Source organism: Haliaeetus leucocephalus, unplaced genomic scaffold (assembly GCF_000737465.1).
Source record: "Haliaeetus leucocephalus isolate CR32 unplaced genomic scaffold, Haliaeetus_leucocephalus-4.0 Scaffold262, whole genome shotgun sequence".
Taxonomy (NCBI): Eukaryota; Metazoa; Chordata; class Aves; order Accipitriformes; family Accipitridae; genus Haliaeetus; species Haliaeetus leucocephalus.
Genome location: NW_010972698.1, coordinates 5709710 through 5722405, shown reverse-complemented (window position 1 = coordinate 5722405; position 12696 = coordinate 5709710). Strand labels below are relative to the sequence as shown.

The following is a 12696-nucleotide window of genomic DNA, read 5'->3' as shown; positions in this document are numbered from 1 at the left end:
CTATAGGGCAAGTGAACAAACAGATGGCAATTTACAGAATGACTATTAATCTCTCTGCTTCGCCTTAGTCTGCAGCTGAAGAGACAGGGCCAGAGGTGATTCGGGCAGGGTATCCACCTCTAGGACACAATATGGGGCCCATCCCAAGATTCTCTGGAAGGGGAACGAAACCAGATGCACTGCAGAGTGAAACCTGGCACAAAACAGGTTACCCAGGCAGAGTAAGAGCTGAGGTGTCCTCTTTCCCCTACCTTACATTTACATACCACGGGGGAAACAACGTGGGAGAGATCCTTTCCTGGGTACCAGCCAGCCCTGAGAAGATAAATACTTCACGTGACAGGTTTCAGATCTTGGAAACATAGGGACATACAGATGTGCCAGATGCTAAAGGCATATGGAATACTCAAGGTCACTGATTCACATGTCTGTATGTCGCTGGAGGAAGGTACAGAATATTCCAGCAGGACCTGAAGTTTCTGAAGAAAATCCTCAGATGCTTAACTGTCTTTAGATAAGCCTACACTTTTGGAAGAGAGGTATACCCTGGTTTGAACTGGTTGAAAAAAGCATCAAAGGGAACTGCACACACTGACCAGCCTGATACAGGAGAAGAGGTCACTCTCATTTAATCCAAGCACCAACACAAAGCCATGATATGCAGTTTCTGGAGCAGAGAACTGACAAGCTTGCCGAACGGCCTGGCCAAGAGCCCAAAAGTCTGATAGCAAACTCAGCACGTGTGTAGACTGTTTAGTGTTTTACAGTCCGTTTATTTCTGCTATGACTTTTGTTCTTGAATAAGTCCTATTTAAGCTTCTGAAATCTAGGGTCACTAGCAAACGCTGCTGTTGTCGGTGAGAAAATGAAATGGCAGGTGGCACACATCCCCACAGTGACCACAGTAAACCCCCTGTCTGGAGGGAGGCATCACTCCCAGTAGGCGATGGGAGGGTTGACCTTTGAAGCTGTGATCCTGAGGAGGCCAAAAAAGAGAGAGGGATGGAAAGGCAGCTGGGCTGAGGCAGCCTATGCCAACCCCCTGTGGGACAGAATTTGTCCACCAGTACTCTGCCGTAACAGGTAGAGAGTCCCGGCTTCCCTTGGCTCCCACTGGGAAAAAGCTCTTCAAAGCCACCTGCAGTTGTGCAGTCAGCAATGCTGTTAACGTGCTCAGACATGACTGCCTCTTAGCTGAGCAGGCTTTCTAGGCTCCACGACAAAGCACCAATTTGACTTTCTAAACTGCAATAAAATGCTAGATTTGAAATATGCAAATCCAGAGTTATCCTTCCCCTCAATGGTATGCTATCAGCAAACACAGTTGACTAGAAAGATGATGGCTCACCATTCCCTTGAGCAAACTGGCTGGCTAGATTTAAGTACCACACATTTGTGAGATTTTTTTTTAACTACTTTATGCAAAGATAACAAGGTAAGCAGCGGAAATGGAAGGAAAAGCCTAAAACCAGTAATTGTTCAGCTATCAACCTGGGGTCCACCATTACTGACTTTCCCTGCAGAAACTTAAGTCATTGCTTTTCAGCATCACATAAAAAAACACTCTGGGAATTGTTGCCAGAAGGTATTTTTAGCACCAGAGGCACCAGCCTGGGAGCTGCCTGGGCAATTCTTTGTCAAGTGAATGGTCCCAGTAAAATAAATGGGACAATACTCATAAAAAAGTGCTGCATAACTGGACTCCTCTTGTTAGACTGCTAAACAGACATGATTAGTACTAGAGTATCTCAGAAGGTATGTTTAGTTTGCTTTACTATCTAGCTTGGTTTCCTAAACAAAAAGTTCTAAATCCATTTTTGATACTGCAAATTTAAACAATTTTGCTCATGATTATCTTCAATGAAATTAAGGAGAAATAGTCATATTACATCAACAGGGCAACATATATGACAGTATTTATGTGTGAAAATGTCTGCCTGATTTGGTTGCAAAACAATGGACTGGTAGTGTTCAACTGATTGGCTAAAACACGTTGATACAGTCCTAAAATCCAACTGCAAGAAAATTTTAAGATCTTTTAGAAATATTTGAGATAATTTAGGATAAAGATTTCATGGCAATGTCACAATTTTGTGTAAATAAAGTTCAAAAGATGGACAGCAGGCATAATACAGAAAGAGAGTCATTTAACAGTACAGAGATGGGCTATATATAATCAATAATGACAACAGAAAGGCTCTAATTATGCAAAAGTGGGAGTACTGTACAGTGTACTGTAGAGTTTGGGGAAACCTGAAGGCCCCAATAGCAATTCTTCAGTTACACAGATGCTAATCACATTGACAGAAAGCTGAATCAAACTAATAAAATTACAAATTTACTAGGTTTGAATTCAGAATGCTTGCAGAAGAAAAGAGTTTGCCAGTTTTTTGCTATATGGTTTGCTTGGTATATAGCTTTCATTTTAGGCACTGGAATGCTTTGACTATTTTTTTTTCTCTCACTTGCACAATATAAGAAAAAGAGAGAACTAAATGTAAATGGAGTTACAAAGATCAAACAAAAGGCCTGTTCCCCAGCTGAGAGTGGGTCCAAAGAGCTATTTAAGCTTGGCCCAGGAGTGTTCTCCTGCATCATTTTCAGAAGAGTGGGCTGTGGGTATGGTGTTTTGCACCTTTTGCAAAAATATGAGCAAATGAAAGAAAAGAAAAAAAAAAAAGAAGTTTCTTACACTTTGCTGTATGAATTTCCCTAAAGAGAGCACTCACCATATTGACTAAAAATACAGTGTAAAATGCAATGCTATGTATTAGTATCACAACTATACTAGCTGTCAGGGTTATGCACCAGCATCAGCTCGTGCTACGTTCTCTTGAGCGCCTCTTTCCTTCCTGCTGCCCTCTGTAACGGCAGCTATGGGACCTGGCCGTGACTACAGCAACTCAGTCCCTGCAGACTGGCCCTCAGTGATACACCTCAAGGCTTGACAGGAACTGAGTATTTTGAGAAGGAACTCAGTGAATATAGCTTTTGCATTTCCCAGGGTTTATGGCAGTGAGGTCAGTTTGCTACTAGTTTACAATACAACCTTTTAAAGACATATGCTAATACTTCATGAAATTTAAATGTTACTTTTGATCTATTCCATACTATAAACCCACAGTTAAAATTTATCAAGTAGCAATAATCAGAGGTTTTTCAGTCTTAACATAAGTGAATTCCCACATGCCTATAAATAAACAAGCAGCATGGATTTGGTTCCATACCAACATCAGCTTTGCTGTGAGCCCAGGCAGCAAGGAACTGTCTTGCTTCTGCTCCCTGCAGATATCTGTTACTACACATCCTCAAGCACATTGCACAGTACAGTCAGTGTCACAGGCATTCTGGGTAGCACCCTGGGATGGCCAGAGGGTATGGCCATTCCTCTGGGGCAAAGCAAACACTGGGAAGGCCATGCAATAGCAAAATAGTCACCCAAAAGTGCATCTTCCCCAATAAAGGTGTTTAGACACTATCACCCACAATTTAAGCCTGTCAACAGCATTGGCTGTGCAGAGGGAAGGGCTTTATGTACCAAAAAGTGCTAATGAGCCATTTGGACTACCAGCTGAATTTTTCATTAGCAATCTTTCCATTTGGGAATTCTTTAAGATGATTCAAAACTACTTCACTGGCTTTTTATTTCTTGTTTCATGTTCCCCTTACAAACTGCACCTGTCTTGCAATCCCTACAAGTAGCCCTGATGCCAGTAATGTTATTCTAGCAGCTGAGGTTTTAAGTTCTTAACCTACTTGAAAATAATTCATTATTAACATTTGGGAAAAAATATCACAGAGGCATTTCCTGGTAGCTTACATTTAAGTGCTGCCACCAACTATGAGCATGACTGAGGCATTTTAATTTTACTAGGTAATCAGCCGGTTGTTGGGACTTGCATACCAATGGATATTCAATTAATTTCTAGAAATAGACAGTTCTGGAAACATTAACAATGTCTGTCACAGAGAGATCACAATTTCTGAAAAGTATATACCTGTTCCAAAATGGTGTTGATTCTGTCTACTTCACAGTCAATTAAGTATCTTTTTTCCTGCCGCCTGTCCATCTCCTCTATAATTCTTCTGAACTCTTGAACATCCTTTATGCTTCCTACAGATCTGGCTGTCACTTGCCAGTTGTTCTGTACTGCTGCTTCCATAATCGCCTGAAGAATGGAAAATCCTGTGGGGGGAAGAGACAATGCAACCATTTAAAAACAGAACAAAAATAAAAACTATTTTGAATGTTTGACAAAGGGTTCACAAAAACTTGTATCATCTGAAGGGATGCAGACTAGCTAATAGCCTGCAAGTGCTTCATTACTTGAGAGAGCAACAGAGTAGGGACCAGTTTCTTCTTTCAGCTATGCCACTGCCAAAGTCACTGACTTCAGCAGAATTGCTTGGTGGTATATTACCAAGAGGCGTATCAGAATCTGTCCAATATATCATATTATGATCCTCTCAGTGATGTTTATGGTCGTGCTGGGGTCCGTGCCAGGAGAATAGGAGCCTGCAGCCATTACTTCGGCAAAAGTCCATCAGCTTGAAGAGCCGGACAGAAGGGGTAATTTGCCTGTGTAGACTGCAGCAATGGGTCATTAACTGGCAAAGATCCAAGCACTGCACAAGAATGCCAATTAAGTCATTGTGCTGGTTATTGGAGCCACGAACCACAGGAGAGTATTTTACTGATACTCACTTTGATTTCAAAAAATGTTTTTAAATATGGAGTCTAGCAGCATTAACCACGCTTTCAATGCTTTCATTAAGGTAATACCAACTCATTTAGCAGCCTCAATGACCAGAATGACCAAAGACTGCACAGTGGGAAATTATACAAGCAAACAGCATTTCATTTCTTGTGAACAGCTGTGCCTCAGTGGCAGACAGAACTCAAGTCAGGTCCCTAAATGAAAGGTGGTGGAACTGGGAATGGTAATCTCCTTCAAATCATGCTCTGTAGGAGTCATCAGACATTGATTTGCATCCCTTTATTATAGTATGTAGCTGGGAATTTGATGAATTACCTGTTTTGAGTCAGAAAATTGCATTTTTTGCACGGTTCTAATTGTTTCAAGTCTGGGTGGATGCCAATCAAAGACAGAGGTCATCTACTTCAAGCACACACAGTAGCTTCCAGTGGAGTTTCTTTGTACAGAAGCATCCATGTGAGCTGTGTTTCTGTCCAGATAATTTATTTGCAAAACTTTCAGTCCGATCATTTAGTCATACTGTGGATTTCTTAGCCACAGCCAGATTTGAGAAGCTCAGAATGTCTTCGCCCACACAAACACATAAACATACAGGATCAACAATCAATTAATTGTGCTCTGTGATAACAAGTCCCCTACGCTTCTGAAACTGAAAGCAGTTTGAGCTACAGAGGAACAACATGTTCACTGCTTCGAATTATACCAATAGCTATTCTGAACTCAGATACCATAGTGGGGCACGCCGATAACAAAGAACTTGTGCTGCAGTCTGATCTTCCGTAGCCTGCTGTAAATCTGTAGTGGCTGTCTGAAGCCAGAGGAGCTGCATCATTACCTCATTACAGACACAAACAAGGAAAAAGCATGATTTTCTGGATCGCAGTTAGATTATTATAATTTACCATGTGACTTCCTTAAGTCTCACTCAAATGCCCTCACTTTCCCTGTGCAGCCTCCTTGATTCTTAATGCTTTTCTTTGTATGAATGCACTTTACTATCCCATGAAAGGTGGTGACAATTAATACGTACGCTGGTTGAGAATTCTTTCTGGCATCTTCTTTCCCCTGAGACTATTGAAAGGGAGGCATTTACATATGTATAGTACAATGAACTCAGTCTTCCTTAACATCATATTTTACAAAAATGGCTGTGATGTCTGTGACAGCATTGTGATTCCATTACATGTAGGAGGAAGATCTAAGCCTAAGATATTTGGTTGGCCGCAAACGAGGAATTTTGATGTGGGAACGTAAATACCACTAACGGGGATTTACAAATGCTTTGTGTACAAAGATGTGCTTTTAAAAAAATATGATTCCACTAAGTAATGAATATTTACAACTTTGTTTCATCATTCATATACTGTCTAAGTATGAACCTTGAGCTTGCTGTAAACAACAGAAAACAGTCCATAAGTCTATTTTTTCACTCCAAATTGAACAAAATGGTTCAACATATTATAAAAAAATGACACTTGAAAAAAATCTGTAGCTCTATTTTTTGCTAATAACACATAAAAAACTTACGAATTGTCTCAAGGAAAGAAGTGAAAATGAACATGCTGGAGAGCAGATGCGATTGGTTGACTGCCATACACCCGGCTTCGGTTAACACTGTTTGAGTCAGAGCTCACTTTGTCAAGCCTTGAATATCTCAGAAGAAACCTGGGCAATTTTCCTAACTCTGTGCAACTGCATGTTTGTGTTGGTGGGAGTGTGTGTGGTTTTGCATGTGTGTGCATTAGTCAGCGGTTACCCTTTCGAGAAAAAGAGCAAGGTTACTCAGCAGCCTTTCTCCTATGCATGAAAATACAATTACGGTAATCTTAGTGTGAAAAAGTTCCAGAGCGTCATGATTCTGTCTTCTCCACTTCCCGCTTCTCCTTGTCACACCAAGTTTTACAGCCACAGTCCCCTCTGCCCTTGCCGGTTCTTTAAATCCTCCCTACGGTCACCCTCTGTGCTGTGCCAGCTCGCCTCTCTCGGGCCCTCTCCCTCTCCCGTCCTTGCTTTGAGAAGTACCACCTGCCCTTCCTGCGGCAGCTCGTTAGGCCAGTCCTCTGACGACTTTTACAGAGCCCATTCCCCTTGCTTTACAAAAGCGTGGGTCAAACCTCCTGCTTTCAGGAAGGCAGCGCGCTCCCATCTCCGCAAACACGCGTTCGCCGTTCCCAACCTCCGATCTCGCTCCCTGCCTATTACCTTCAGCGCCATTTACTACATTTTACATTGTTACTCATTACGTGATATTCCTGTAAACAACATGTTCCAGGCTCCAGCTGTACTTTACCATTAAGAGAGCTGTCACATAAGCACTGCGATTGTTTAAATAAAAGGACCATTTTATCTTCAGATGTGAACTTTTCTTTCTCCTTAGCATAACAATGCAAGCTGTGACAGTTCGGGGGTACTGCCTGGGTAACGAACGGGGAAATTATTTTCCCTGTTCTGTGCATGTCAGTGACCAGACCTGTATGCCGAGCTTTTCCATTCCCTCCCCTCCAGTAAACACGCCGTGTGAAAGCTTCACAAGAGGTGCTTGTCCCTGAGCACCCTGGAGGTGCTGAACTCTCATGGGGGCCTCCCATCTCATTCACCCTAAAGAAAACCAGCCAGCCGCCCCAACTATCTCTATTTCGTAGTTTTTCTACGGTCTGCATCAGACCTATCCCAAAAGACTAAAGGACTGATAATTCACCACAGGTCTGTGCAGAAGCCATACAGGAAAGGCTTTCATTAATACTGTTGCCGGCTCATACTACTTCAATCGATAAAGCCAAATAATATTAGATAAGAAGAAAAACTGACATCTTCCTAGAAGATGACAGCAATGAGATCATCTCAAAACAGGTTCATAATGCCATTACTAAAATTCAGAGGTTGTTCATCCTTTAGTCGTTAACAGAAATACAGGCAGCAGGAAAAATTCATTCTGACCCCAATCTGATCTTTCAACCTCTTCTTCCTTAGTCATACCTTGGATGTGAAAAAGCAGCAGGATGGAAGGCATGCACCTTTCTGGAAGCACTGCTTGTGAGGCTAGCTTGTCTGATGGCACCACATCTCTTCACTGCACCACATTATTAACGTGTCGGTATTACTGATTTACAAACATGTCTGGTCACACGATGGCAATGTCCATACTTGCCAGGGCATGTAAGAGACTCATACTACGTTTTGGTCCCTTTTAGCCATGTACTGGGGAGGGGCTGCTCCTGTGATCTTTGAATCCAATCTCACAAGTCAATCTGATTTGCACCTACTAAAAGCTTAGACAATCCTGGCTTTAATATTCAAATGTGCCGTCGTCTGGCTTATTCTTAAAATACTGATGATTTAAAAGAGCTAACCCTCATCTAAACAGCCTGCAAAATGATTGGGCTGGAGGTAGATAGAGTAATAAAACTGGAACAAAATAAGTGCCGAGCTTCTCATTGAGCTGAAACAAGTATTTTGAGTTTTGCTGACTGAAGCTTGCAAAGAGGGAAAATACTCAATATAAATTTCCCTCAAAGCAGGGAAAATATTATTTGTTGCAATGCTCTCTCTGTACTTCAAACAACCCAGACAGAATTACATTCTAGGCAGTCCTCCCTGCAGCTGGACTAAGACATAAATTCACCCAGTATCTTCATACTTCTGCCAGGGAAGCAAAGCCTGTACCTCAGTCTTTCAGATCATCATCCCTTTGATACAAGCATCTCTTAACTGACCTAGGTAACACAGCTGAAGAGGACAGTTCACTCTTTTGCATCTATGAAAGCTCATGAAACTTTTCCCACATCCACGTAAGCAAAATTCATCAGAGCAGTTTGCTCAGCCATATGAAATTCTATATACTACATCACTGAACTTACTCTTGTTTAAATAACAGCAAACATTAATGTGTCATGAGTAAATGACCACACTGGAACATCTGTAGCATCACATGAGCCCCTACAGTTGGCACCAAAGTACTTACTGAGAAAAAACTACCACTTATGTAAATCACTCTTTTCTGGAATGTTCCTTGTAAGATCTTGGACCTTAGCCTCCTAATTAGAAATGAAAGAGCATTTGCTTGCAGTCCCTCTTTCTTTTGTCTTGCTGAGTATCAAAGATCTTTGAGTGGTCTATTTTCCTGGTGTGCAGCATTCTTGTGCCAGCTGAATGAACATCAGCTCTGATCTGAATACTTGTGTTTTGAACTATGTATCTGGGACAGGATGTGAAGAACTAAGCATCTGGCCTATGAGTGAACTTCAGGGATTTAAGTGTGGAGCTGTGTTTGAGCAGGGCACAATGAACTCGCCAAAAAGGAGGCCATTAAGGCAAGTGCTTCCCCAAGAGAAATATGAATTCTATGACACCAACTTACATTTCAAGTGTACCAGAGGTCTGTAAGTTGAGATATACTTGGATATTCTGTGTGTTTGGCACTGAGCCTAACACTAATTTAAAAGGAAACAGATCAACACGTTAGGTGTGAGTAAAAAACAACTAGCCAACTCAAAACACTCGCCACCATTCAAAATCCAAACATGTCAGTTAGGCAAGTATGCTTTGCATAACCTATGTCTGCTTAACAATTTTATAGTAGGGGAAGAAGCAAGGAACAAGCTACTAACTTAGTCACCAGTAAGAGATGCAGCAAATGACTAGTACACTGGAGTGCTCTTTCAGTCTAACACATGTAAAGTTCAAATTATTGAATAAGAGTAGAATAACTGTATTCCATCTGTTTTTGATCTGATCACTTCTATCTGGTAACCAGCATATAAAGTGTTACACTCCACTACGCCGGTAGCAGACAACCTTTCTAGACCAAGTAGCAAACACACTCTAACATTATTTTTTTCTTCTGCTTTTTCTATTCAGTAAACCTCTAGTTTCCCCTGTACATATATTACATTATTGCAACCCATCATCCATAAACAGAGAAATCTACACAAATAGGTATGTCAGCTTGGTTGAGTGAACATGAACTTGCCTGGCTCTAAAGGAGAATTTACAGGAACCATCTGGTCTGCATTTGCTTGGGATGGGATACAGCTAAACATGCAGGAATTCAGATCTGCTGAACGCAAGTAAAAGACCTTTTTTTTTTTTTTTTTTTTTTTTGTTTATGGCTCTTTCTGAATGCATTTCACCTTGATCTGTACTTTCATAACAACCTTGCATCTAACTCATCCCTCATTTTACTCAAGTTTTAGGTCAGTGCAACTCCAGTGTTTTTGAATGAAGCTGTGCCAGTGTAAAATGAGAGTAATGTAGTAAGGGATCAAAGAGTACAATAACCAAGGGCAGACAGAAAGATGCCGTAAGCAATGCTGTCACTTCCGTAAGGGGACTTACTCACATGACTTTCACAACGATGTGGGCAAGTCTCCTGGTGTAGGACAGATAGGTACACCTCAATACAATAATATGATCCCAAGTTTTTTGAAAGAGCTGTGTTCTAGTTTCAGCTTTGCTATGCAGATCTTTATTTAAATAACTTCCAAGGGAATAATAATTGAGTGATTATAGCGTCAGGTTGCAGATGGGTAACAAAACAGATGAGATGGGAACACTTTAAAACCAGAGTATGTTCTGCTTGAGGAAAACATAACAGGTAAACAATTGTGCAGAGAAAGCAGAAGAACTAGCACAGAAAATCAGAGAAAGGAATAATGTATTTTGAGAAGTGACAGAGGGTGAAGAGCATTCTGTTGTCCAGTGGGCATGGGCTGTAGCGTATCCTCTGTGTACTTATTACTAAGAACTCTTGATACTGATGCTATCAGAAAGCTGACAGAGGTAGTAGTGAGGGCATTCTGTCACCAGAGGATGCTGAGATCTGGGAGACACGGGCCTGGGAGTAGTGGAGAGCCCCCCCAAGGGAAAACTTTTTTACATGCAAATGGCACAATGGTGAAACTACATTAGCATTAAAAATAATTATCTTGCAAGCTTTAGGAGATCTGAATTAAAAAAATAAACTGCTTAAGTACAGAGAGATTTCATCTGTGAAGCTCTACACTGAGTCGTGGTCTTTGTCTGTCCAGCAGAGCCAAAAACCTATAACTATGCAGTAAGCACAGTACTGTTACACATAGAGTGGGATGCAAATCTAGGGAGCTCAATTCCAGTGATATTCCTGCCCAACACCAATTGCCCTGAGTGCCCTCCAGGCAAGGGACACACTTCCAAGGGACACTTCCAGCAAGGACCCACTCCAAGTGACATCAGCAAATTCAAAATAAACCATCTGCTGAGTACAGTCTTGCATCCTACTGGTGTCGGGAAGGTAACAACATCACCTTAGTATAGTATCATAGCTTGCCTCGATGCAGCCTTTTGTAGTGGCTTCTTTCACTTCTATTCACCTTTGAGCACTCCTATCCCACGACCACACTGTTTTGCAGCCTCGGTTACTGCCTCTTGTATGGAGCAAGCTAGAATGAGTCCACACCAAGCCTTGCTGCTTGCAACAGGCCAGCCTTCAGCTGAAAAGGCTTTGAATGACATAATCAGAATAGAAGTTTCTTTGGGTAAAAAAGAAGAAACCAAGATACACAGATATTACCAACTACTCCCTTCAGACCACCAGAGCCAGTTTTTTTCATTACTCCTGTGCATTGGTTACTGAAGAAACCAGACTGAGCTACTGTGAACAGAAAATATCTCAGCCATAATCCTCTTGATGTCAGATGCCATGAAGTTGACCATAGTGGGGCCTAAGTGAGATGCTTTGGCCTTAGTCTGTCCTTAACTTCAGGCACATTTGGATGACACTCCACTGTCTTAGGTTCTCTTTCTAGTTGAGAGAGAGAGATGCCATGTAATTTTTCTGTGTTTGCAACACGTGTGGAAATCAATGGAAGAAAATACATAGAAGAATGAAGTTGTGTAAGGTATCATCACGTAGGTATCACTCACAACCTTTACCTGCAATTGAAAAACTAAAAGAGAACAAAAATCCCAATGTGTTGACTAGCACTCAACCGATGAGGCTAATTACTGCATGTTAAAAATACATATCTAATTGTGTTTACATATTTATCTCAGCAAAAAGATTCTAATTAGGAATCACAGAGTTAGCAATTATCAGGCGGGAAAAGAAAACCTAACTTGCCTGCAAAACAACTGTACCACATTCCACGTGAAGCCAGTTGTCAAAGGGAAAGCTTACAAAAACCAAAATCAGACCATGCACAGATGTCGCAAAACGTGGAGAATTTAACTTATCTTGTGGTGACAATACTGACTTTGAGGAAATATATTTGGCCTATCATATAACTTGGAGAAAAACAGAAAATGAAAATCCACCCGATAAATAATGGAACAGTGTGCTGCTTCCCAGTGATGAGCCAAGCTGAACTACCTTTCTCAAGGCTTGACTGTGGCTGGTCTGAGCAAGGTGGTGCAATGAACACTGTCTTTCAGAAGTTTCAGAAACAAAAGTCTGCCCCTGCATGTAACGCTAACGCTGGCCTTCCCACTGACATTGATACGGCTATAGGGATTTCCTTCCTCTCTTCAATGAGCCTGCAAAACTACTGACGTAGCTCTGCCTTAATGACGCATTTTAGCCCAGCTTTATTGTTTCACAAGTATATCATATGTGGGCCCGTATCTTCCACAGAGTGGTCTACACTTAACACAAACCAGTGCACTTCACACAAGATGTTTTTGTGTCATTCAGCTTCCAGAAAATACTTACAAAAACGTTAATAATGTTAACAACGCTAAATAACGCTCAAAGCACTGCAAATTAACAGTTTTATTGTCAACATTCCCATATGAAAGAGGCAAATAATAAATTTGACATATAATAAAAAAACGATTTGGCCTATCCCATACAGAGAACTATTAACAGAGCAAATTTTCAAATTCAGGTTCTCCTGATTCATATCTAGATTTATTTTTATTTCAAGCCGTAACATAGTTGAATATATACTTTTAAAGATTCCTGTACTGTCTACAAACATGCTAGCCACTGAAATTATATAGTAAA

The 12696-nt window shown here is 41.1% G+C and overlaps 1 protein-coding gene across 2 annotated transcripts in view; it reads right to left on the bottom strand.

Annotated features, from left to right (window-relative positions):
• GRIA3 (glutamate receptor, ionotropic, AMPA 3) overlaps nt 1–12696 on the bottom strand; it is a 152821-nt gene that overhangs the window by 80275 nt on the left and 59850 nt on the right. For both annotated transcript variants that reach the window (XM_010568971.1, XM_010568972.1), the window contains exon 4: nt 3999–4186. In XM_010568971.1, coding sequence (XP_010567273.1) covers nt 3999–4186 — 188 coding nt within the window. The remainder of the gene's footprint in view (nt 1–3998; nt 4187–12696) is intronic.